General features: G+C 40.3%; 1 protein-coding gene across 3 annotated transcripts in view; it reads right to left on the minus strand.

Annotated features, from left to right (window-relative positions):
* FBLN1 (fibulin 1) overlaps positions 1-26,146 on the minus strand; it is a 63,332-nt gene that overhangs the window by 6,697 nt on the left and 30,489 nt on the right. For 2 of the 3 annotated variants that reach the window (XM_058853040.1, XM_058853041.1), the window contains exons 8-16: positions 25,376-25,513; positions 23,798-23,941; positions 22,865-22,993; positions 22,253-22,378; positions 21,288-21,407; positions 20,207-20,338; positions 19,541-19,664; positions 6,822-6,964; positions 4,846-4,977 (exon numbers count right to left, since the gene is read on the minus strand). In XM_058853040.1, coding sequence (XP_058709023.1) covers positions 4,846-4,977; positions 6,822-6,964; positions 19,541-19,664; positions 20,207-20,338; positions 21,288-21,407; positions 22,253-22,378; positions 22,865-22,993; positions 23,798-23,941; positions 25,376-25,513 — 1,188 coding nt within the window. Of the gene's footprint in view, positions 1-4,845; positions 4,978-6,821; positions 6,965-11,345; positions 11,788-19,540; positions 19,665-20,206; positions 20,339-21,287; positions 21,408-22,252; positions 22,379-22,864; positions 22,994-23,797; positions 23,942-25,375; positions 25,514-26,146 lie in introns of those variants that run through there. The other variant, XM_058853042.1, reaches the window with a different exon arrangement.

The raw sequence follows: 26,146 nt of genomic DNA on the forward strand, positions 1-26,146 counted from the left end.
ACAGAAAAAAACTCACAAAATATTCTTTTCTAAGGAGAGAGATATTCTTTTCTCCTGTGAGAGAGGAAACCCTAGTGATGAAATCAGAACAAAGATACTAGAAGAGACTGTGTCTTTTTTAATGTACAGCTGCAAAAGCTTGTTGAAAAATCGACTGAATTATGTCCTGCTCCAGGAGCTTGCTGGTAATGACTGGGCAGCACCAGTTTTGTATGGCCAGACACCATTGTTGTTTCATGCTAATGACATTATAAAAAAATGTTCCTATTGCTGCTTACTTTCAATAAATAGGATCCACATGAGGAGATAACAAGTGTTCTCTCTCCTTGCCCCTGTAAGCAGCAGAGCTTGCCTTTATTCCCTGGCTCTGCCTACACTTCCCCTGCCTCAGAGAAATCCTGCTGAAGGTGAACTGCTGCTTTCAGCACCAGCTGTGCCAGGAAGCCCACATCAATCTGGGAAACTCACTTTGCTGAACACCAAAACACGTGCACAGTAAGAACCAGCCAGCCTCTGGCCCTAAAGATAGTCTGGAACAGCAGAGGAGAGAGAAGCAGAGGGAAATAAGGAGGTACTTGCCTGGCAATGGAGAGTGGGTCCAGGGACAAAGTCCAGAACCAAATCTTTTGCAGACCAATGACTGAATTTAATGTCAGACCATACCAACATTTGCATGGAGGACTGTAAAAAGACTTTGCCACACTGTGAATAGCCAAACTACTTATGAGATACAGAACTTCTACCCCTATACTAAAAACTTCTTGTTTGACAAAAGTCAAACAAACCTCCAGTTTCCCTCTCCTGCCCCAACTAACATGGGATCTCACACACTTGTTCATGGTAACTATTTTTTGTTTATCTTCTTGATCATTTCTGACAAGTCTCTCCTCAGACTCTGGAACACACTGAACAATGATACCACAGTAGCAATTACACTGGTGATCAATCCAGCATAGTACTATCAGTAGCTGAGATACTTTAATGGTTCCAAGGTAACATCGTGAACTCTCACCCATGTAAAAATGGCTGGAAATTGAGGACAGAGTCCTCAAAGTAAGCCTTGCAAATAACAATGGAGAGCACTAGTACATATCAGGGTAGATAAAAGTGCATTCAAGCACCAGCACAGCCCCCCACAGAAACTCTGTACAGACTTTTTATAGCTATATTGGCTCTGCTTGTTTTTCAGAAGAATAGCACCATTCTGTTTAATAAACAAGAATATAGGCTTAGGTTATTACCAAATGCAATATGGAAGATTTCAGCTCATGAAAACTCCTTTTAGCTGTACTATGAAATTTTAAAACCTTCCTGAAATTTATCAGACTACAAAGTGGGATTACTGTTTTAGAAAATGAATGCATAGCTAAAGGGGAAAGTGTTTTATAGCAACTGTTAATACCTTAGGCACTGATAGGACACTTTTGCACAGGTTGAAAATGCATTCTTCATTTTTCACTGACAGCTGTTTAAAGGAGGAATGCAGTGAAAAGTCTATAAAAGCCTTAAAAAAACCACCAAACACAACTGGATAGGTCTGCACTTCTGTTTTTCTCCCACCCATACTAGTAAGTGATGTTAAGTTGTTAAGAGTATCATTTATATTCATTGCCACCTTGGCTTGTAACCACACCAGGAAACAAGGAGTCTTCAGCACTTCCTGAACCAGGAAAGACTGGGGATTTGCATGTCTTTTTAATATGACAGGGTAAAAATATTGGAAGCAACTTTTATACAATTATTTTTCATCAGATTGCATGAAGTCTACACACTGTCTCTCCAGGAATCTGGATTTCATTCCTCCTCTTACACTGGAAGATACTTTCTGTAGGCCAGCGGAGCTACTTTTGGAGTTTGCTCTTAGTTCTTTTGGCTCCTCCATGTCTGGTAGCCCTGATCATTGATTCCTGTTTGATATATTTTCTTTCCTTGATTTTGCAATACTGTCCTTGCCTCTTTCTTCTCCTACCTTTGGGCCTGCTTCTTCTACATATCTTTTGGGAGACTATTTTCTTCTCATAACATTCCCTGGGGCAGCGCTTTCCTCTGCTTCAATTTTCGTCTTTTATCTCCCTCACAACCTGCTCCTTCACACTCATCTCCTCCAATGACCTCAGCTGCAACCTCTCCATCAACAAAGTACAAACCAGCCTGATCACCCATTCTCCAACCCATCTCACACATAACTCAGCTTCCCTAACATCTCCCTGAAGCCTCAGCATCAGCTTAGAGGGATAATGGCTGAAACTGGTAACCTGAATCTTTTCAGCCCAAAATTCTCAGCGTTGAAGCACCCACTTTTCTTCTGTAACTGCATCTCTAACATCTCCCCTCAGTCTTTAAACCTTTCCCAAAAGAACTGTATCTTTTCACTTTTTTTTGTTCTCCCAGGAGAGCATCTTGTTCTTTTGCATCCACACAAGCACAAGTTACATGCAGGTCCTTGTTAGGGCATCATCTCTGTCCTTGTTAGTGACAGCCTAGCTAAAACTGTATTACTAATGAAGGTCTTCCTGCAAGGGCATCTTCATTGGCCTGTCCTTTCTTGCTCTCTTTACCCAGTGTTCCCTCCTCTCTCTGAGTCCCTTCATTGGCTTCCTCTAGTGTGATACTGAGTCAAGGTTTATTATTACTGAAAGACACTAAGGTCTTTCAGTAATTGTTTTCCTGTTTTTTTCCATATACCCTTATGCATTTCATCATGCTCTGAACTAGATCGTGTCTTTTCTTTAACAGAAAAAAAGAAGCCAGCCAACAAAAAGCTTACTGTAGAAATTTTCAATCTTTTCTTGTGTATAGAAAATTAGTCTTGTAAAAAAAATATTTGGTGATCTAATTTCCATTAGCAGACAAAATAACTTTGATATTATGGTAATTTCTCCTGAAATAGTACAACAGAATGAAGCATGCTTCATGTTTCTTTTACCAATGCATTTATGGTTTATTATCAAAATTAATTTATTCTTTCCTATATAAGCAGCAAAAAGACATTAAAAAATATGTATTTAAAAAAAAAACCTAAAAATATGCTATATGGATCCCAGTGTCATATGTGGTCATCCAGCATGCTGGTCCAGGTGTGCTCTCCCAGAACCCCATAAATTGCTTTTTGCAACAAGTTGGAACATTGCAATTGCAGAAAGATTCCTGAAAACCCTTCTGTTACTGGCTTAGCTGGGCATGTCCTCTGCTAGAGCTGCTATCTTCCACACAGTTCTGATCCCTGGGACTTAGTGGGACAGCCACTACAGCCTTCTGATACTGTCTATGCCCTTTGGGGTTTTCCTCCCTTACACAGGCTCTTCCCTTTCTTTACAAGATGGACTTTGTGAATTCTCATGGACTAGGATTGTAGCTGATTTGTCTTGAAAACTTCCCAGCACTTTTTAAGGAAACACCTAACATTCCAACTATTAATAATAATAAAAAATATATTATGAGGAGAGCAGCAGAACTGCTTCTGGCAGAATTATTTGCAATCCTAATATCACATAGATAACGTGCTGTCCTGAACCTCTGCCCCTCCAGGTAAGCTGGGGGGTTATTTTGATTTTCCTTCTCCAGTTCTGCTGCAGGCAGTTTTCTTTGCAGCTTCCACTCGTTAATCTCAAAGTACTTTACCATAGAGGAATTAATTAAGAGTCTTACACACAAGAATTAATTAAGACAGTAGTAGGCATGTTTTATCATCTCCATGTTGCATAGGGGGAACTGAGGTGAAGAAAGAGTTACCCAATTCTTTCACAGAGCTGGGAACACTTGGGCATGTATCATATCTTCTCAACTCATCCTTTCTCTCCTTAAAATGTGAGGCAAATAATCCAGTTAACCAAGTAAAATACCACTGACACACAGTCCTGTTCTTCAAAATGGAAACCCTTCCCTCAGGCAAATACCTCGGCCAGTCGAATTTCCAAACACATCCTTCTTTCTTATTTCAGACAGAAAGAAGCACACGGCACGAAAAGCAAACTACTGTAACTCCTGTGGGATCTGATAACATTTATACTCTGCTAAAGAAATGCCCCAATAACTGAAATCTGTAATCTTATCATCCTGTTTTAACAGACTCTCCCTTTTTCTCAGCATTCACATGTATACTTCTGTTTGATCAAGAAAGAAATAGAAACCTAATGACTTAGGATTTTTATCTACAGCTCATAAAGCCTTTGCAGAGCTGATGTTGTACTATCCTGCTTCTGAAATACACCAGTGCCACCTTCAGACCATGTGAAATAGGGCTTTTTCACAACCCTCCATATGAAAGCTTCAGTGATTTTTCTTTTCCTCCGGACAAGTCCTGCTGAAGCACATGTACAAACCTGAGCAGAATCTGCACGTTCACATACCAAAGCACAAGTGTTCAGTGGGAACAGTAGTAATTTATTTTCATAAATAAACATTAATAGAGAGTAATCAAATGCTCCTTTTTAATACCTGTCATGAGAATTCCAGTGTATTCCCCTGCCACTGCCCAAGCAGCTCCCATTTGGCAGAGCAACACATCAGCTGGGATCTGCTCCTGCCCTCCACCTTAAATCATTTGCCAGCTGCTCCTGGTTACATTAGGTCCCTCATCATTTTAAAACTAAGCCATTTGCATTTTTAGTTAGAGCCAGTTCTGAAAAAAAAAGTTTAAATACTTCTCAAATTAAAGAATAGGCCTCTGGTATTTTGAATAAAAAATTATCTGTGATATTAGTTCAAATTACACATATTGGACTGAAGAATATGAAATCAACACTGGCTTGAAAATCAAGATAGGAATTAATTACTTGAATTAATTTCTTTGACCTTGTCCTACAGTATATTAAAAGAAGAAAGTAGGCAGAAAGCACTGCTTACCCACTGTCATACCATCCATGTAACGCTTGATGATATCAAATGAATCTCTTAAATTTCCTTCTGTAATGTCAAATATGATATCTGCCTGGTTGGCCGGATATGTAGGTGTGATGGCACGAAGAAAAATAATCTCTGCAAGTAGAGTGTCACAGAATGTCACAGAATGTCATTGACAGGTATTTTAAAACATCACTGAAGAATTAAACAGAATTTGATCCAAAATTACTTGTCCTCACAGTTGGTGGAAGACATTCCTCTCCCTTACCACTCCCAGTTTGTCCTTTAAAATGGAAAGGCAGAAGATCTAAGGGAAGCGAGGATTTGTATAGATTTGTTTTCTACTCCTATTTCCACCATGCCCTGAAGCCAAAACACTCTTACTTTTAAAATCCAAAAAGATTGCTCTTAAGAATCCAATCAGATTTCCAGTATGTACCCAAAAAGGATAACACCAAGGATCCACAGGCTGGGTTGAGGAAGGGACCAAACAGATAAATCTCTCCACTCCAATTCCCCTGGGCAGTTACACAAGGTATTGCTATTAAGAATTAAAGAGTCCTTTGGAGGAGGTGTTTAGGTTTAAAAATAAAAGTGAGACTATTTTCATGTCCCTTGTGAGGGATGGAGTTATTATTACCCTCATTATTATCCTCACTCTATAGATGATGAAACTAGACTTGGAGCTGTAAGAATTCACCTGAGGCCATGCACTGAATTACAGTTTACATCTTCTGGGCTTCAGTAGTAATCTCAGATCACTAGGTCTCATCTCTCCTTATTAAAACATGAGGATGGACTAATGAGGCTTGGGAAGCATCCTGGGCAAAACCCTTAGCTGTGGTGCCAGTACACCTGGTGAAGCTGAAGGGGTGTGTATGGGAGCAGAAGTGGCCATGGGGCATTCCTCCATTCCCTGTGAAGCAGGGCCAGCCACGGCCTGGAACAGGCCTGACAGAACCTACACGAGCTCTACATCAGTGCTTAAATTCTTCCTGTCTGGGCAAGGACTGCCAGGTCTTTTTTCCCCACTCCTGCCTGGTGCAGAGAGGAAGAATCAACTTTGGCTTTCATTTAGGACAACTTTCTGAAACAGCAAGGCTAAGACTGTGGGTACAACAGAAATGAGGATTTAGGGCCTTTAGAAACCCCTCCAAAAGAACCTTTCTCCATACCCTTTTCTTTGTGTCTGAGCCACTCAGTAAGATGCTGAGAGCAGCAGAGCTGCAGGCAGTCATCCCAATGATGGCTGCATTGCCAGAAAATACATGCAAATGGCAAGGAGCAAAAACTGGCTCTTGATCTGTAAGTCTTTAGTTTTTATGTGAACTAAGAAAGTGAGTGAAAAGTGAGAATAAATCTACAGGACTTAAAAACTCGCAGGTACTGCAGAGGACAGCCACTCAGGTGCTTTTTGAAATTCTTGTCTTATAAACATTCTGCCAAGTTCTTGGAATTTCCCTTCCTTTAATCTATAGCAAACAACACTTTGTTCGTAGGTCAAAAATCAGCCAATCATCATTTATTTTCATCAATATAATTTATTTTGTGATTAATGTCTGCATGTAAGGTTTTTATTCTTGGAACAAGTCATCTGTCAGTAGCAAACAATTGGTCATAGACAGATGAGAGAAATATATTTAGTACCTTGTTCCTACAGCAAAACCTGCAAACAAGGGAAGAGAAAATGTCATGGGGCATATGGCTATTGTGTGAGTAAATGTGGTACATGGGAATTCAGAGTCAATATTTCCTTACATTGGAAAGCAGTATGACTTAGAGCTCAGAATGACTTTCTTTCCTCCACAAAATTAAAACTCCTGGATATCAAAGGTTTTAATTAAATGGATAGTAAGCTATAATTTGAAGCTGTGCAAACATTTACTGCATCAGTAGCGAGTCTGGCTTTAGGCAAGGATTTCCGGTGGAGGCTTTATATGCTGTAGTCTATTAAACAGAACAAGGAACAAACCACTTACCTTCAGGTCTTGTAAATTCTCTGAACGTGGGCAGTGAAATAACAGTGTGGGAAATTGTGTGGACTGGATCCAGCAGACAACTGACATCATTTGGTCGACAAGACTTGATGCAACGGATGGTATCTGTCTTTTCTAGTCTGACACTAAGAGAAACAAAAAAGTAATTCATATATAGACTGAATATTAAATAGTTTGTGTTTTGCAAACTAGGGAGCTAGAAACTATAGTTGATATAAGTGTTGATTCTTCACCCCAAAAACTTAGACAAACGCAGATCATCAGAACTTCAGGACCCCTGAAGAACTTGGTTTGGCTCAGAGCTGCAGTCAAAACCTTATCAAACCCAGTTCTTCAAGCCAGGCACGTGAAAACAAGAACTGTAGTACCCAAGATGCCATGTAATGTCCCTTTCCGAGGACAAACAGTGACAACAACGAGACCCACACCCTCAGCTGGCCTGGTTTCAGCAATTTCAGTGGAGCCACTTTTTCTTGCACCAGCCTTTTTCACTCAGTCATATAAAACAGAAAGAGTTGTTTCTGTTTTAGAAACTTGGCATAAATATGTAAAGGGCCAACTTTCATGATTATTGGTGTAACAAGGGCCATAAGAGCCTCTTTTAAGTCTTTTTTTCACACCCTCCCTTTCCATCTGAAAGAAGTGAGAAAACAGAAAGGAAGGGAAACTAGGGGAGGAAAAAAGTTAACCACATTATTTAAAATCTCAAAGGCTGAGTTCTGAGTTTGGGGAAATGGTAAAGGTCATTTCATATTCCATCTCAGCCAGCTGCTCATTCGGCCTTGAAAGTCTATTAAAAGTTAAATGACTTCTCACCCTTGTCCACTAAAGTGAATTTAAAGTCACTTACAGTTCAAGAACTTCACACAATGCCCACTCTGTGTTCATGAGAGATGAAAGGGCTGTGCTGGGACTTAAAATGGGACTAAGCCCCACAAATTATCTCAACTTTGACCTGCCCATTTCTACATATTTCTAAGTGGAAAAAGAGAATACTGCATGGTTGGAGGGGGGAATTGAAAGATTAAAAGTGAGAAAAATTTACCGAGTTAAAGGGAAACCAAAAAAGGGAAGATTTAGTTTGTTATATACCTCTAAAAAAGAATGATTCTTGCTATTTTCAAAATGTGTTATCCCAGCCCACACCTACAAACCATCTTTTTTCTGATGTTCAAAGGGACTCTATGGCTCTATTTATAATCAATATATCAGTAATTTCTTATTACATGTTCCCACCTCTGCTCATCAAAGAAAACCAAGCCAAACATGCTGATACTGTGTGAAGTTAAGTAAGGGGAAAACACAACATCAAGGAACTCGTGCTTCAACAGATATGAACTGGCACAGTCCATAGGGAGGCAACAAAGCTGAGTTAATAAACACCAGCTGAGCCTGGTATTCACACCCTGAACTTGATGCTTTGAGACTGGCCAGGATATACAGGCCAAAGAGACCTTTTACTTCCCACCATTATATGTCTACAAAATCTTGTCACGTCCTAGACACCTCATTTATAAACAGTGGCTTGCATAACTTATTTTGGGACACTGTTACTGATGAAGCACTGTTAGAATGCATAGAACATCCTGAATTACCACAGCTGTATTTAGGTAATAGAATTTGTATGCAAAAAACATTGTGATGGGAGTGTCTCAGGCATTCAGTAGTGGTTTCCTTTTGCTTCTTCTTGGGAATAAAAGGGAGCTTTATTCTTGACTTCAGCTGGAATAAAAGGAAAATACAAATATTTCTGAAATACTTTGCCAATAAAGCCATAATTTTGTGTAAGATGAAGTCTTAAGACTCGCATTCATGATTCTCACCTGTGGGATAAAGCCTTCTGACATGACTTTGGTACAGATCAGAGGATCGCAATGGTCACAAGTGATTTGTGTTAGTTCTCATTTAAACTGAGTTTCTTGATCCATCCAGCTCACAACCACACATGTCACAGATAAATGTCTGTGTCAACTCCATTTCTTTGCACCTTTTGTCTCTCCTCTTACAAATCCCTCTAACTTTTTTTTCTCTTTGCATGCTCCATCCACAGTGCTAAACTGGAACTTGTTCTTTCATTATACTCACTATCTGATCTCCTTTCTTTTACTATCCCTGCTAATTGCCTCATGCCAGCATATCCAAAGTGCAGTTGATAACACTTTGTTTTCTCATTGCTTCATCTTTTGGACATCTCCAAACTGGACTAACTTCTTTAACAACAAACATCTATTTCAAATTCTGGTATTTGCTATAAACTATATGCTCTGTTTTCATAATACTTTATAATTTTATCCTTACACATCATCTTTGCATTTCATCTTCTGATTAGCTGGTGTTTTCCTTTTTGCTCATGTTCTCCTTCACTGGGGACTGTGACTGGCAGAAATTTCGTCCTCAGTGCTGAGAACTTGTTTATTTGCATCTTTCCTTCAAGTTTTCTGCCTCTAGCACAAATTACAGCTTTGGAGATCAGCTTCCCTCTAGGCATTTTCATTTAAAGAGAAGAAAGTTAAGAAACATCTCAGCTTCTCTGATTATTTCCTGAGAATAATTTTTTCATTCTTCTAGGGTCCTGATATGATTCTTTTTTGTATTGTCTGTTAGATTCAGTCAGTAAGTTCATTGGACCAGGAGCTGTGGTTTCATTTTCATTTGGAAAATATAAATAGCACTATGTAACTACATATATGCTCCTGAAAGTCCCAGTGACACTGCAACATTCAAGCATCTAACACAGGGGAACGTGAGCTTTGTGTTCTTGAATTCCTTGCTAAATACAATTAATGTAGCAGCATTTTACAACACAGAGGGCCAAGTTCTCAAACTCCCTTCTTTTCCTGCCAAAAAAATACATATTCATGTTTGCAAAAATGAAGTTTATTTTTGAATATTTATCCTACTTCATTATGGCCTCATAAGGAGTTGGTAGCCAGAGGGCATTTACATACAGCTTCTGTGGTAGTAATAAACCCCATTAGCTCAAGCAGCACGGGCTTGTGCTCTCAGTATTCAAACCTGGGACTATCCCCACTGGCAACTTCTGGCAGCTTTATAAAGATGTGTCAACAGGCTTATTAAACACTGGCATTCCTTATGTGACTGGAACTCCTATCAGCCAGCTGGGATAAACTTTGCCTTGGGGAACATGTAATATTCTGGCAGAGTGCTGTGATCATGCACCAATCCAGGCGCTGGCTGATGATGAGCCTGAGAGCCTGCAGCTTCCAGTTAATGGAGTAATTCCTTGTGCTCAGGAGATTAAGGCATCTTATCTTGGTTTAGGAGGTTCCCAGTTTCTACCCTTGTGCCCTGACTGTGCTGTCAGCACATACACAGTGAGGTATTTTTCCTATAGGTGCATTTGCATGGATTATTCCCTGTTCTTCTATGGAATGACTCTTCTGCCTGTGTAATGAGCAGCAGAGATAACTGAGCCCAGGGTAATGTAGAACATTAATTTTTGGATCATATCTCTGGGACTGAGCTTTTAATATTTATCAGCACAAGGACTATGTGTAATAAATAAATCCTCTTCCAACTCAGAAAACAAAAGAATTCCAAAAAAATTCCAGTTGTATTTGTCTACATTGTTCTTGACAGCCTAGAAGTAAACAAAGAAAATCAAAGTAAAAGAAGAAAGATTTGCATGTCGGAATTCTGACTGACTTTTCAGGGCACTTATGGTTTGGTGTGATAGTGGTTGTGGATAAAGTCTTTAATGGTCAAAATTCATCAGTTTTAATATGAAAGCTGGAGAGACAAAAGTGTTATGAGACAAATCAAATATCTTTTTCAAAAGTTCCTGAAGATAGAACTGTTTCAGGATATAGCTTGTGAAACAGAAAGGAGCTCTCTGCTAGTAGCTGAATGCTGTTATGAAGTTGATTGCTGTTCTGCTGTCATTAGTTTTTCCATTCAGCAAAAATTCCACAGAAAGCAAAATGAAATAGCTCAAATAAATGTTCTTTAGAGGAGATTAGATTTTGTATCATCCTTAGAAGCAAGAACTAGGATCTGTACCTGGTGGAAATCAGCATTAGCTCACAGGATACAACACAGCAACAATAATTAGGACAGCTTGAGAATCTGGCTGCACACTTTTATACTGACTGATGTGCTGGGGCACCTCAGGGGTCCTAAGGGCCCAAGTTATGCCCTTTTAACAGATTTTCAGAAAATGTACACTATTTGCCACGTAAGTGATGAGATTTTCTAGAGATGTCTCAGTTGAAACAGTTCAAAATATGTACCTATTTCCTTTGGAAAATTTAGACCTAAACATATGTAACTGTGTATGATCAGATGACTCCCCTACTGTGTGAAGGAAATTAATAGCTCTCAGTCCTCAGGATGTTCAGGTAATGAACTCTTAGACACCAACTTCTGCTTTGTTTTATGATGCAGAGTACACAGAAGAATCTCCACAAATTAAGATGTTCAATTATAGGGCAGAGTGGAAAACTGTAATGATGATGGCAAATAAAATGCAAGTGCAGCATGCAAGAGATGAACTAAAACTTTATTAAAATTATGGGGGGGAAAAAGCTACTCCTAGAAGAGAAAGAGTAGCCAATGATGACTGTAAGTTAGGGATCAAAGCTCTGCAGAGACAAAGATAAAAAGTTTGGCAATAAATGTGTTGACAGTTCCATGGCGGGAAAGTCGCATTTGAATTGTCAGAAGAAGGTCTCTGGGCTCTGTGATTTGACGCTGCATGACCACAAGGCCACTGTGGTTGTTCACTTTTTTTGTGGTGAAAAACCCCTCCTGGTTCCCGCTGATGATGGACAGCTGAATTTTATCCCCAGGGACAGCATTGGAAGGACCCATGCGGAAAATGTCGGTGGGTACTTGAATGTTGGTAGGAAAAGAGAGGTGATAGTAGGTTATTCTCAGAGGCAGGCTCTGGCACTCCTTATTTTCATTACAAGGCAAGCGCTCACAGTGACTGCAAGAAAAGTGAGAACACAAGACAAGAGGAAGATTAATGCACATTTAGTGAGTGGGAGGGAAGGCAAGGGCAGTGGGGGTGGGAAAAGATAGGCTGACTTGCATCCTGTATCCATTCTTCAGCCTGGCACCTGACCCATATTGCAAAGGGATAGGAATTCAATAAGGATGAACTTGCCTGCAGCTGGAGCTTTGGGAGAAGCATTGCCATTGTGAGAAGTGTTGCCCTTGCTCTGCATGCACAGATGGATCAAGTCTGGCACCTCAGTGGGAGTGAGAGTCTGTTTTCATTTACATCAGCCAAGCTCTGCTAGGGAGAACACTGGCACTTTTTTCCCCTCCAAGTTTTATTATTTTGCTGTTTTGATGTATGTTCAGTAAAGGAAGAGATTCTAAGTGGTTAGGGAGTTGTCTGTATCCTATTTGGGATGTCTGGCTGTATTTTAAGACTGAGTGAATTATTCTGAAAACCATGAATGTCCAAGGAGTTGGTCTCTGAAGATGAACATTTCCTGCTGATATGGCACAGTATTCCTCTGTACTATCAGAACCAACGAGAGTATATCTAACACCCATCTAGGCAAGCTCTGAAAACAAGATCCAATGGCCTGATGTCTCCAGCATGTGGCCTACACATTCAGTCCCCTCTTATGTAGCCTTAAGTAATGGGAATGATTCTGGTGAGAGAGAAATTTGCCCTCTGTTCTTTCATTCCCTTAGCACTGTGTCACAGTGAAAAATCCAGAGCACTAGCATGAGATCACCCATGCAGGCTGGCAGGGAACAACAAACCAATACATCAGCATTCACAGTCTTCATGCATTCTGTTCCAGAGAGAAGTGAACTTTGTCCAGAAAATATGGTAGACAGCTATGGGCATCCAGTTCACTGCTGTGTAAGTGTGTTATACTTTGCTAGCACATAATGAAGGTCTGACATGCCATGGTGCCAGGTGGGTTTGAGAAGTGTGTAAAGGATTGCATACTGGGAAAGTTTGTATGCATTTCAGATTAAAGATATGCCCAAATCACCACACAGCTATCCAAACATCCTTCCAGGCAGGTGTGAAGTAAAGGTAGACAACAACAATCTCAGCTGGATGATGAATTTGCAGAATTTCATCATGATCAGGTCAAGCATTTAGCTCCAAACTTGCCTGGTGCAAAACTATGAATCAATTAAATTATGTGCAAGAGTCTCTCTACACCAAGCAGTATTTGGTCCACAGGTTGAAGTTTTGGAACCTAAACAATTTTTTTCTTTACCAAGAAGTGCTCCAGCATAAAAGCATGGTTTGTTTCTTACCACCTCAAGTAAAGCTGAGTGTCCATTTCATTACTTAATTTTGACATGAGTTTGAGCTCCTATCAGCAGTATCAACAGAACAGTGGTTCATAAGTGAGCCCCACGTTGCTGCCAATGCACGGTGATCTGAATTCCAGGAACTTCTCATTATATGCAAAATCATCACTTTCAAGAAGACTAATTAAAAGTGCCCTCAGTTCTTCAATTAACGTGTTGCATGTTTTCTTTTAATACTACTTGCAAACATAAGTGGTTTTTTGAAGCAATTCTTTGAAGTTTTGAATGCATTCTTAATTTTATTCATGTGTTTAAAAATCACACACAAGTCCTCACAAGATGGCCAGCTAATTAGGTGTGGATACTCTTGAAGTATTTTCAGGTATGGAGAGCTCTGCATTATTTTCTGAAATGTCATTAATAGCTCCACTAAGAAGGATGACTTGGTGTTGTTGAAATCATGAGGCTACTTGGTTTTGCTGAAATAGTGGAGCAAGTTGAGACAATTCCTTAACTGGAAATATTTTCTTCAAGTACAACTTCTTAGAAGCATGTACATGCTTATGAGCACTTACACTCTCATAAAGATGCTCTCCCTTATTATTTTATAAAAGTAAGACACATTTTTAAACTATGGCCAGAATTTTTTAAGAGAACAAAAAACCAAAGCTTCCACCTTTCAAAGACTTGAAAAAGGACGTTCTGTTGATTCAGAAAGTTATTTGTGAAGATAGATGTGCCTCCAGCTAGGAGCTAAAATTATTCAAATTTTATATCATGCTTTGGTGGTATACACTGCACACTGCACTGTAGGTTCAGTTAATGCAGCAATTGTTCCATCAAATAACCACAAAGGAGAGATAGAAAATTTTATTCCTTTCAAGAACCAGAGTTCATTCTGGGGTCACACACCACAAAGGCAAGAAGCAAAGAGCATTTCAACCCCAGTGTACTCTCTAGACATTCAGTGGGCAGCAGGAAATCAGAGGGTGCTGCTGATGGGAGAGCAGCCCAAGCCCCGTGGGACAGGTGAGCTGCCTGCAGAGCTGCTGTGTCCTGCCACCACACTGGGAGCCACAGGACAGAGCCAAGGGGCCCAGCAGGAGAGGGGAGTGCTGAGGGGGCAGAAAGTGCTGCCAGAGGAAACCAGCCCAGAGCCCAGGGGCAGCTGTCTTTGCAAAAGTCTGAAATCAGATACCTGGGCTACAAAAGTAAGTGTATACTGCTGCTAAATGTTTGTTCCTGGATTTGAACACAGTTATTTTAGCTCACTTTCTACTCTCTTCTCTTATGTTTATTTATGTGGCTGAAATATTGGTTTCAAATAATTACTCCCAGTTTGAATTTCATGTTCCAAACACTGATAAAAAAAAAACAAACCAAAACTAGAGGAATTACATTTGGAGATAATAAATGGAACATTTTGTAACCGAAAAACAAGAAGAAAAATATTTTGTGCCTTCCCTCACGTTAATTTCTGAGTCAAATTTTCACTTCATTGTGCTCAAAGGAGTTGAGTGGTATGCAACAATTCCTCATGTACTGAAGGAAAACAAACTTTTTAGCAATATTTATGGCTTTATGATTTACTTCCTACAGGGAAACCAGCTCAAAATGCTGAGCAACAAACCAAGTTTGTAAGTGAGCTATACCCTCACTGTACATTCTATGCTGCAGATTTCCAGAGCTGTAACCATCTTCCAGGCCTCCTAGAATATATTCCACTACAAAGGCTCTTGCTCGTGCTATCATTGGTGTGCACTTCTTTTCAGCAGGTTGCAACACACCATGAGGTCCAAGTGAGCCTTCTCCTCATCATGGGTATTGATGCTAATGATCAGCTGTGCAGGGAAGGTGGTTTTTGCCTTAAACCACAACTTAGACCAGAACTTTAAGGGAATGAAAGCAGCTGATAGTTGCTCTTCACAGAAAATTCTTAACCAGAGGAGAATCTGGAGCCCTGCTTCAGGAAGGAAAAGAGGATACAGGAGAGTAGTAGTGAGGATGGACAAGCACCCTGTGTGCTCCTCCTGTCCGGAGATGGAAAGTCTCTAGAACATTTCAAGCTGTAGAGGAGACAGGACTATATTCTGTTTCTCCTCAGCACTGAGCCTTTACATCCTATCTTTGTGTCCTTCATCTATCTTTCCTAATCTAGTTTCTTCTCCCTATCCCCTTTCCTAGACTATGGCCTTTGCTGCTCACTCAAATATTTGGCATCAGGACTGTCTACTCAGCCAGTCCCAATCCTCCTTTTCTTGCTCCATTCTCTCCTGGATGATATATAGTTCTCTCAGTATCCACCTCACAGCCCGAAGCATAGATCCTTTCCCTCAGGATCTTTGTGTGGCCATCCCACACAAAGGATTATTCCTTCCTCTGATGGTCCTCATCCAAATTTGGAATAGAATTATGGGATCATTAAGGATGGAAAATATCTCCAAGACCATCAAGTCCAGCCTTGACTGATCTCCACCTTGTCACCCAGACCAGAGCACTGAGTGCCACGTCCAGGTATTCCTTGGACAGCTACAAGGACAGGGACTCCATCACTTCCCTGGGCAGCCCCTGCCAATACCTGACAACCATTTCAGTGAAGAAATTCTTCCTGATGTCCTCTTGTCTTGTCACTAGTTCCCTGGAATCAATCACCCTTGACCATAACGTCTTGGCCCCTATGGTTGCCCCCTTTCTCTCTAGTTTTACCCCATTTTACTTGCTACCCCTGAAGCATCTCCCAGGCTCCTTCACCTCACCTTGACATACCTTCAGACCCTTCCCTCCCTGCATTCAGCCTCCTTTTCTCAAAATATGCATTTTCTTTTTACCAGGTTGGCTCCTCTCTCACCCGTGCTGGAAACCGCTCGCTGATCTGAAGCTGGGGCTGTCCAGGACAGACAGTGTCTGGTCCAGGACAGACAGACAGACTGGGCTCCTCTCCTGATGTGGGAGCAGGCTCAGACACTCTGTGGAGTTAGAGCTGCATGTCTCACACTGCTCTGAAGGGCAGTAAGCTCAGGATCACTAAATCAGAAGTGAACTCTTTGTTGCTGGAAGAAAAAGACCTCTCTAGTGATAGGAAGAATTAAATTGCAGTAAGGCAGATAGCCAAACACAAAGACTGATTGCAACTGAGGCTATGAAATCCTTATCATTCAAGGACTTGAAGGAAAAGTTAAATAAAGAACTCTCAGAAAGATTCCAGGTACATCTGAGCCTATTTTGGCATAGAAGAGTGGATTAAGTTTACCCATCAAGCTGTTAATTTCCTAAGGTTTATGAAAAAACAAAAGAGCTGAATGCAATTTTACAAAGTTTGTAATTTCAAATGTTTCAGAGGATTTTGGTAAGGATGACAAAAAGCACAAAAGCAATTTCCTATCAAATTTCAGATTTCTGCTCCATACCATGACAGCAAACTGTTAAAATAATTTTTTAAAAGTATCACCAAAATGTCTTTAAAATACACAAAACAGCGTGTTCCTCTCTACATTTGTTCTTTGAAATGTTTGAAATGGGTGAACTGCTCTGGCTGAAATTTGCCAAAACTTGAGCCTGAGTCAGACACCTGGCATTTAAAATTTCAGCCATTGGTTACACTTTGGCAAAATTTTAAGGAGTTAAAAACATGTCTTAATAATGATAAGCACCAGGCAACCTTAATAATAAGCAGGCATGTCTAGGAAATACAAATAGTTCCCCATTTGGCTCAATGCAGCACACACCTGACATGTTGCCATAAATGCTTCTTTATCTTTTCTCCTATTTTTCTTGGCTTAAATATTAGAAATGTTTCAATGCCATATAAAGAGAAGGTAATTGTTATGCAATTTGAAAACAAAAATGTTTTGGCAAGGCAGTGCAGCAAGTTGAATTCTATTATGTGGAGCAGCAGATCTTATCTATCCTGGGGAAAAAAACAAGCCTATAGACTGACCAATGAAAAACAAAAAGCAGAATTTAAGTAAAAGAGATAAGGCCTTCAATAAAATTGTTACCATTTAGATCAGGCCAGGCATTTTACTGTCTTTGGGGAAGATAACACAGACTGTTTCTTCCTGGAGCTCAGAGTATCTAAACAGCATCCTGAGGTTTCAGCCAATAGCCTGGGATGATTCTGTAATTACTTCACCCGATGGCAATCGCCCCTGCAATAGCCACCATACAAAAAACTCTCCTTTACAGGTATTGGGTAAAGAAGCTTCTGGATCACTGGGTGCTGTTGCCTGTACATAAGGATTTTAAAGAAAAATAAGAATAAAGAAGCTTGGATTTACAGGACTGAGGCCTGTTAAATTATAGCTATTCCAAAGAAAGTAATGGGGAACAGGGTAAAAAAATTTCCTGAGTTGCCAGCTTGATGGGAATGGAACAATATGTTGTCTTTCTTATGTACCAAGTTGGTGAAACTGGAATGTGTTTTGAATAAAAAGGAGAGAAAAAATGGTATCTGTACTAGTGATAAGAAGACAACTCCTTTGATTCTAGAGCCTGGTGAAAAACCAATTTAATGCCATTATCATGCAGAACGTAACAAAGATATGCTGGCTATCATCCCTGCTGGGGTGTATATGCAAAACTGATTCAGTCAAGGAGATGTAAAGTAGTTTGGATGTAAAAAGGGTGCTAAAGAGCTATTTTATGAAAGTGCTCCCCAGTGAGCACCAGGTAATCTCACCCATAAACTCTGACTCCAGCACATTGGTTCAACATTCCTGTCCCAGCTGAGAGCACCCATGGGTGGTAACAATGAACTCACATTCTCTTTATGCAAACATGTTTTCAACAATGCATTTATGTAGCTGTTGAGAGGGAAAAACCTAATAAATCCAACAAGATTATAACTCAAGGAATTAAAATAATTAGAATTTCACTGAGCAGCTGTAGGATTTGTGTCTGACTCAGCCTAATTATAGCCTGAACACATCAGAAAGACCTCACCCTATGAGTAGGTCTGAGTTAGGCAGAGTAGAACATTACAGAGCCCAACAACCTAGACACAGAAAAGCAATTCAGACATTCTACTGTTTTCCCAAAAGATTGCAAATAGCCAATGATGTCAAATACAGAAAAGAGAGAAAATGAAATGGAATGTGTGTGCGATGTGTATTTTATAAGTTGAACTCCATAGGAGTAGAAATCTGCTAATTCTGCCTAGTGGACCACTGCACGTTGCATTTTTTAAAAAACGTGGATACCAATGAACCCTCAGTCTTACAAACAAAGAGAACATCTGCATCATGAGGCACTGCCTGGTCACTGATGTGACAAATGTAATTTAAAATTTAATTCCTATTACCCTTCTCAGAACACAAGCATATTTTATAAATAGCTGGGTTTACACATGAACTTTCTCTCCAGCATTCTGATCAAATAAATTTGCTGTGCCACTTATATGATGTTTCAAAGACTAAGGCCCAAATGTAAACTAACTAATACCCACAAAATTCCTAAGATGAAGATGAATGTTGGTTTCATTCTACAGAGGAGGCACAGAACACTCAGGTCTGTCTAACAGATGGTGGCCATACCAACACTGACTGGGAAAAGCAATAGTGGGCTGATAACAAATGTAATTTGTTGGATTTCCTCCTTGGCTGGTGGAGCACACACTTACCTGAGTACAGGACACACAGGGGGACCATGTAGCAGCCTTTGGAAGAATTGCAAGTGGCCAGAAAGCCACAGGGCAGGAGGTAAAGCATCACCTTCACCAGCCATAAACTCCAGCTACACATCTGAGAGTTTTCAACAACTTCTCCTCTCTGCTGGCACTATTTGATGGGTATAAAAGAGCTGCCAGCTGCCCCTCCTCCCAGAGCTGTCTCCTATTTTCTACACCAGAATGCACAGACTATCTCTGAGCAAGGTTAGAGACACAGTTATGAGCTGCAGCTAACTTACCAACCTTGCTAGGATTCCCAGGTTTTGTAATACAGGTGAAAATTGGATACAAATTGCAAGAGGGGAGATTTATATAAGATATTAAGAAGAAATTTTTTATTGTGAGGGTGGATGCCCCAACCCTGGCAGTGCTCAAGGCCAGGCTGGATATGGCCTTGAGCAAACTGGTCTAGTGAGACACGTCCCTGCACATGGCAGAGAGGGCTGGGAATGGATGATTTTTAAGGTCCATTCTAGGAAAGACTGGGTGTGATTCTGAAATAAAAACCAAGGATTTCAAAGCTGAATGTAGCCCTCCTATCATGCTGCCTGCAAGGGAGCCAGACAGAGAGTATCTGCTTGTGGCTCTGGGGATCATTATGGTGCAAATCTTAGAAAGAGGAGCATGAGAAAGAAACCAGACCTGTGTGTGCAAAACATGGGGTAGGCCTGCCAATACAATACATATTTGCTAGAAACTGCTCTGTGTTCAGTCATCAGTGGCATGACATTAAGGAGATCATGCCACCAAAAAACTGTTTGACCTTGAAAAATAAGGTACTTACGTATCTCCTGACTTGCGGTAATTGTCGGGACATTCCAAAGACAGGCAGCGAAAGCCGCCCTGGATGTTAAAGCAGGTCTCATTGAAAGAGCAGTTGTGGCTCTCTGCAACACACTCATCGATATCTGCCAAATGGAAACAGGGGACTGGATTGAACACATGCTTTTCCTCTCCTTGCAGATGCCAGACAATGACAGTGTCCTATTAGATACCACAGGACATGGGGTGCAGTTAAACATCGCTACAGGATGGCACGGGCACGGCAGAAGAACAAAGAACACTAACCCAACCAACCAGCAAGAGGAAGAAAAGGAAGAGCAGCAGTGCCACTAAGTGGACAAGACCTAAATATTTGCTGACTGGTTTACAGCAGGATATCTCCTTTTGATGGCTAAACTAACTCATAGCATTTCACCATTGGAATCTCCATTGTAAGAATTTTTTATAATTATTTAATAATGTTTTAAAAAGTAGTCTCTACTGAATTACTTTGTAACTGAAATGTCCTGTATATTTATTATAAAAGACTTATTGCTTCAGATGTCTGGCTGATGTGTACTGCATTACCTATGATTTCATAGGAAAGGCATTTTTTAAATACAAAAACTGCTAGAACTTGTCAGAATTCCACAATCCAGTGGGGTCTCCCAGCAGCTCTTGAACCCACCTTGGCAGTTGCGTGCATTGGGTGCCAGCCTGTACCCAGTGGAGGGACAAGTACATTGAAAGCTCCCAGGAATATTAATGCAGCGAAAGGAACAGATATGTCCTCCAGTGGGCAATGCACATTCATCAATATCTGCAAGGAAAAAACACCACTCATTTACTATGTGTTCATGACATTCAACCCAGTGCAGATGTACAGTGTTCCTGCTATTAGCTTCAAGCACAATTTGATGATTCTAATTTCTGGGCAATGAAGAAGATCATCAGATAGGTGTGGCTTTAGTCAACAACAAGTAAACAGCAAAGATTTTCAGGAATAAATGGAACTCTGAAGAAAATTAAAAGCTATAAGAGAGCCCAAGAGACAAAGCAATGGATGAGGGCAAGCACTTTACAGTGACATGTATTGCAGTGCTTTATAAAAGGGAGGCAGAGGAATATTTTTATCCTTGTTTTTATAAAAAGGAAATTAAAATTAAGTGTTCTGCCCAAAGCCTCACTGTTTAGTAAGTCTTGGAGACCTAAGTCCAAGTTCAGGATCTTATCAGTGAGGTCACAGCCACATCCTCCTTGTATTCAAGAACACATTAGTTCAGAACCAGCCACAAAAAGAATAATTTCATATAATAATTTCAATTTTATATATAGCTATAGCTATATATAATATATATTATATATATTTAAATTTCAATAATAAATTCATAGAATAATTTCATACATGAAATACCTGGTAATATCATATATATCATATCATATGTAACATAAATATGCTCATATCTTCACTGGCTGAAGACTAGAAATTCTGGTAGTTCCTCAGGAAAAAGACAAATTTCTGTCAAGTTACAAAAGTGTGCCAAGCTACAGTTCAGTGTAAGCAGCAAAAATGAGAACACACATGCAAAGAGATGCCTCTGGAAAAGGACATGGGTGAGAGACCTTCATTAAATACAGTCTCACAAGAAAATACCCAAGAGACTCAAATATTCAAATGAAAAAATTATGTGGAATTGCTCATGTTTGTTACAGCAACAATAAGAAATGCCCACCCAACATCCCTCTCCCTGCAGTGCCATGGATCTCACCTTCACACGAAATGCCATCGATGTCACTGAGCTGGAATCCACGGCGGCAATAGCACTGGTAGGAGCCGTACACATTGGCACACTCTTGACTACAGGGGTTGTTCTCACACTCATTCAAATCTGAAATGCAAAGTTATCAACCTGAACCCCAAATTTCTTGCAGTATTCTTCACTCCTAATATTGGAATAAGACAACATTTTGGAAGGTTGTTTGTTATTTTTTTATTAAAAAGGGGTGGCACACATCACTGAGTAAACTGGAAATAGGGGTGTCTGAGTGTTGCTCTTAACAGGGTCTGGCAATACAGGTTAATCTGCACTGTGCTGTAATTTCCTACTGTATTTCAAGGTGTGAGACTGGGAGGGAATATTTAGGCCCACACTTATGTTTCTGTGTCTGGATATCAGCAAGGCTGGTTTTTTTGAAGGTTTTGAACCTGATTGAGTTGAGCCACCCTTCAAAGTGCAGCAAATACAGACCCATACACCTCTGGCTCACAGAATCACAGAACCATTCAGGTTGGAAAATACCTCCAAGACCATCGGGTCCAGCCTGTGACCAAGCCCTACCTTGTCACCACAGATGAGAGCACTGAGTGCCACATCCAGGTGTTCCTCAGACACCTTCAGGAGGGGGGCTCCACCACCTCCCTGGGAAGCCCCTTCTGATCCTGACCACCCTTTCAGGGAAGAAAGTCTCCCTGATGTCCAGCCCGAGCCTCCCTGGTGCGGTTTGAGGCTCTGTCATCTTGTCCTGTCAGATGAGCCAGTCTAAGGGTGATATATTCAAGCTGTGGGCTATAGCAGCCTCCACTAAGAGCAGCAGCATTCATGTCATCAAAGAGACTGCACTGTGATGATTTCTCGTGCCATTCCAGTGCAGCCTTGCAAGCCAAAATAAAAAACAGCTGAAAGATCAATGAGCTGTTCCTCACACTCCATAACCAAGGCATTGACAGCCGTACCTTCACAGGATCTACCGTCAGCTGAAAGTTTGAAGCCCATGGTGCAAGTGCAGTAGTAGGAACCAGGAGTGTTCTCACACTTGTGAGCACAGAGGCGGCCTGGGTAGCGTCTGCATTCATTGATATCTGCAATGATGAACACACAGAGAGGTCTGTGGATTGGCTGGCTCACTGTGGTACCAGTTTGGACAAGAATGTGGTTATAAAAGTTTAATTGTTCTTTTCCAGATTTAAATTTCATAATAAAGAGAGAAGAAATCATCAAAATGCTTATTTAGAAGCCCCCCAGAGTATAATTGGATTAGATCTATACAGAAGAAAGTTGCTTTGATCTTCCAAAGGAATCTTTCGCTTATAAAAATATCACAGAAAACAATTACACACACTCTCACACCTTTTAACAGGATAGCAGATAACATGTTGACAATATTAACGCAGCTTCCTTTGAAGTATCAGCAGTTCTTTAATATGGCTTTAGAGTCAGCCAAATAATACAGCAGTCAATTTTACATTCTGATGACAGAGGGCATGCAGAGAGCAGTAGCATTCTTTACACAGGATCACTTTGTAAGTGCCATGGCTGCAAGTATTTGGTCTGATGCTGCAACTTACCAATACATGTCCTACTGATGACATCAAAAGTATAGCCAGCTTTGCACTCGCAGCGGTAATTGCCTGGGGCATTGATACAAACGTGTCCTTCTCCACAGGGCTGGTTAGAGGATGAGCACTCATCCACATCTAGAACAAAAAGTGGTTTGAAGTACACTTCTGACTATGCAAATTGAGAGAGCAGCAACATGTTAACATATTTTTTTGTCCCCTGGTGGTTATAAAGTGTTTTGAAACAGAAAACAAGCTGTTATCCTGCTCCCAGCTTTTACAAGATCAGAGTCACAAATCCAAACTATTTGTACCAAAGCAGGTTAGCTCTAAGGTGTCTTTAATGTTGATGGACTTGGGAGGAAAGCAATGAAGTAACCAGGCAATCTTTGGAGGAATTTATGTGCAAAATTGTTTTATTATGCGTACTCAGTATTTGTGGGCCAGACCTTCATCTAGTCTAAGATGTCTGAGATCCAGAGTCAACAGCAGTGCTTTGATAAGCCACTCACAGGAATTGAAAACACATACAAAAATGCCTCTCTTTGCAAAAACCACCTCAGTTAAAAGCCAGCTGAATGTCTTTCACTGTTTTTTGATTGGCTTCTGTAGGGCATTAAATTGACCTTGTGTTATCTTTCTGTACTAAGGAGATTTGGGACCACACAGCCTTGTTCCATTGATGCAGTCACAGCCAATGCTATTTATGAGGGCTGATAATCATTACTCCTCAAAATGTAGGGTTTCATGAGTTTTATGAAAGACAGAGGGTGGATGCTTGTCATTCTTCACTTGCTGGCACTGCTATGAGGGAAAGAACAGGATCAAGAATTGACTGTGGGAATAATAAAAACCCAGGCAAAGCGCAAGCAACTGGTAAACATAAATTATATATGTGAGCTATTTTCTTAGAACTGCTTTTTCTTCCCGACTGTCACTCACCTACACATCTTGTTCCATCTTCATTGAGATGGTAACCTCGGCCACAGCTGGGTGAGATTCGCTGGCAGGTGAAGGAGCCATCGGTGTTAATACAGATCTGTCCAGCTGGACACGGCATGTTGGTACTCAGACACTCGTTGATATCTACAGGAGCACAAGTCACTGTAACTTTTTCCAGTCTCAAGAAGTTTAAGATAAGATGCTCTCATTATATAACCCTTCAGAGAAAAGTTCTGCCTGTGGGAGAAGACAACTATTCATGACATTTAGCTTCACTGATAGAACACTTCTAGAGTGAAGACTGGGAGGTACAAAAGCCATTGATACCACAGAAAAGCAGTGGAAATTGGTATAGAACTTGTATTTGTTTCAAAGCCTTTAAAATTCTCTGCTAAACATAAAAAGAGCTAATCAGCAATTCAATTCACCAGCTTAACTGGTTCTGTCTCACTCTCTGAGTTCTGATTGAGCTCTTCGCTTCTACAGGATGATCAGAGTCACATATCCAACAACAAAATCCCCTCAGCTCCACACAGAGCAGCATTTTGTTCCCAGTGTGTAAAGTTAGGCTATGAAACTGCCTAAATGTTTTGAGCAAATGTATTTTATGAGCCATTGGCATGCTGCAAACTGATGTGGCTTTACTGATGCCCACGACAACAAGTTAATCAAAAGCTGCCACGGACCTGGCGCTACCTGTGGCAGGTGTGCACTTTCAAAGGGTTTGCTGTGCACAGGCACTGGCCCCCCTCATTTTAAAGGCTGCAGTTTTATTTTCAGTCTGTTTCCAGTGTCAGATTTCAACACTACAGGAGAACAAGGGGCTGGTAATGAGTGCAACTTGGCAGCCGCTGCTGCTCGGCCAGTTCCACAAGTCCAAGACTTGCTGCGCCAATGGGGGAATTAAAAGTTGAGTTGAGACTTGAAAATAATACTCAAGGGAATAACTGATAGATTTGTAGGTCACATTAGACAAATCCATAAAGAGTCTGCTGGAAACCAGTCATTTTAATGCATTTATATGCAGGATATAATTCTGGTTTTGGGGAGTCTTGGTAAAAATGCATTGGCCTGATGAGATTGTCATCAGCCTTTAAAGTAAAACTCCTCTCCACAGTATGTTATAACTTTCCCATCTTTCTCATACACAATAAGATTATTGATAGGCTGTAATGTGGGACAGGTCTGGAAAGACCTACATGCCTGTAAAACCAAGCAGACTAATACCAAAGGGTGTTGCAGAGGATGCCAGCTTACTACACAAAGCCTTGGCTAAAACCTTTTGGATAGTCAGATAAAATAAATCACAATTTTTACAAATTTTGTTTCAGATAAAACACCCAAAGCCTTAAGCAGCTAACCACCTTAGGTAATGCAATCTCATTAAATATAGTGATCTAATATTTAAGTCTTTTATTTAAATGGCTTTCATCTGTCACTTTTACCTGTGGGACCAAGGAAAGAGCAATGCATACGCAGATGAAAAATAGCTTGAGCAGCTCAGAGCCCACTCACTGAAACTACAACTTTTCTCCCAGGCAACACCTGAGTATCTCCCAAGATAAGAACATGCCTTACCAATACAGTTGCCTAGTGCATCTTGTATAAACCCACTCATGCACTGTAGCTTGGGTCGGCAGCGGAAAGATCCTGGAGTATTCTGACAGATAAAATCGGGGGGGCAGTTATGAGTACCAGTCTCACATTCGTCAATATCTGGTACATCACAAAAAAAAAATTGTTAGCAGGAATTTGGCAGGTTTTTCATTACATTTAAAACATAAGACATAGTTAAAATCATCACATAGATTAAACCTCAGCATACCTTCCTGGAATTCTGTGATCTAGGATCAATCTGACTTACTACCTCAAAAAAGACCTTACTAAAACCAGGGAGGTTAAGATTTTTTCATGATTTTATGATTAATCTTATATATAGGGATGTGTCTGTGCACATTATGCTTTACAAGTTTAGTTCTCACAACTAAATGATTCAAGGCTATTATGGAGTACCTAAAGCAACACATTCAGCACTACTCAGCCTTGATTCAGCAGTGTGCTTAGCTTTGAAGTCAGCAAGATTTAATTACCCAAGTGTAATTTTAATTTTAATTTAGATCCAATGCAGATATTGTTAATTTCTTTCATAAGTGAATTAATTGGCCTTGATTCCCATCCATATTAAGGCTTGCAATATCCCTGCATTATCATGCTTTAAAATGCACATAAATATGACTTCTGCTTACTTTAATATTCTACTCCAGTTCAGAATAGACAAGAAATATTTGTGAATATAGTCTTGTTCATGTAAAGCAGATAAAGGAGACAATGGCAAAGGAGGCTTCACTC

The sequence above is a fragment of the Poecile atricapillus genome, chromosome 18 (genome assembly GCF_030490865.1).
Source record: "Poecile atricapillus isolate bPoeAtr1 chromosome 18, bPoeAtr1.hap1, whole genome shotgun sequence".
NCBI lineage: Eukaryota > Metazoa > Chordata > Aves > Passeriformes > Paridae > Poecile > Poecile atricapillus.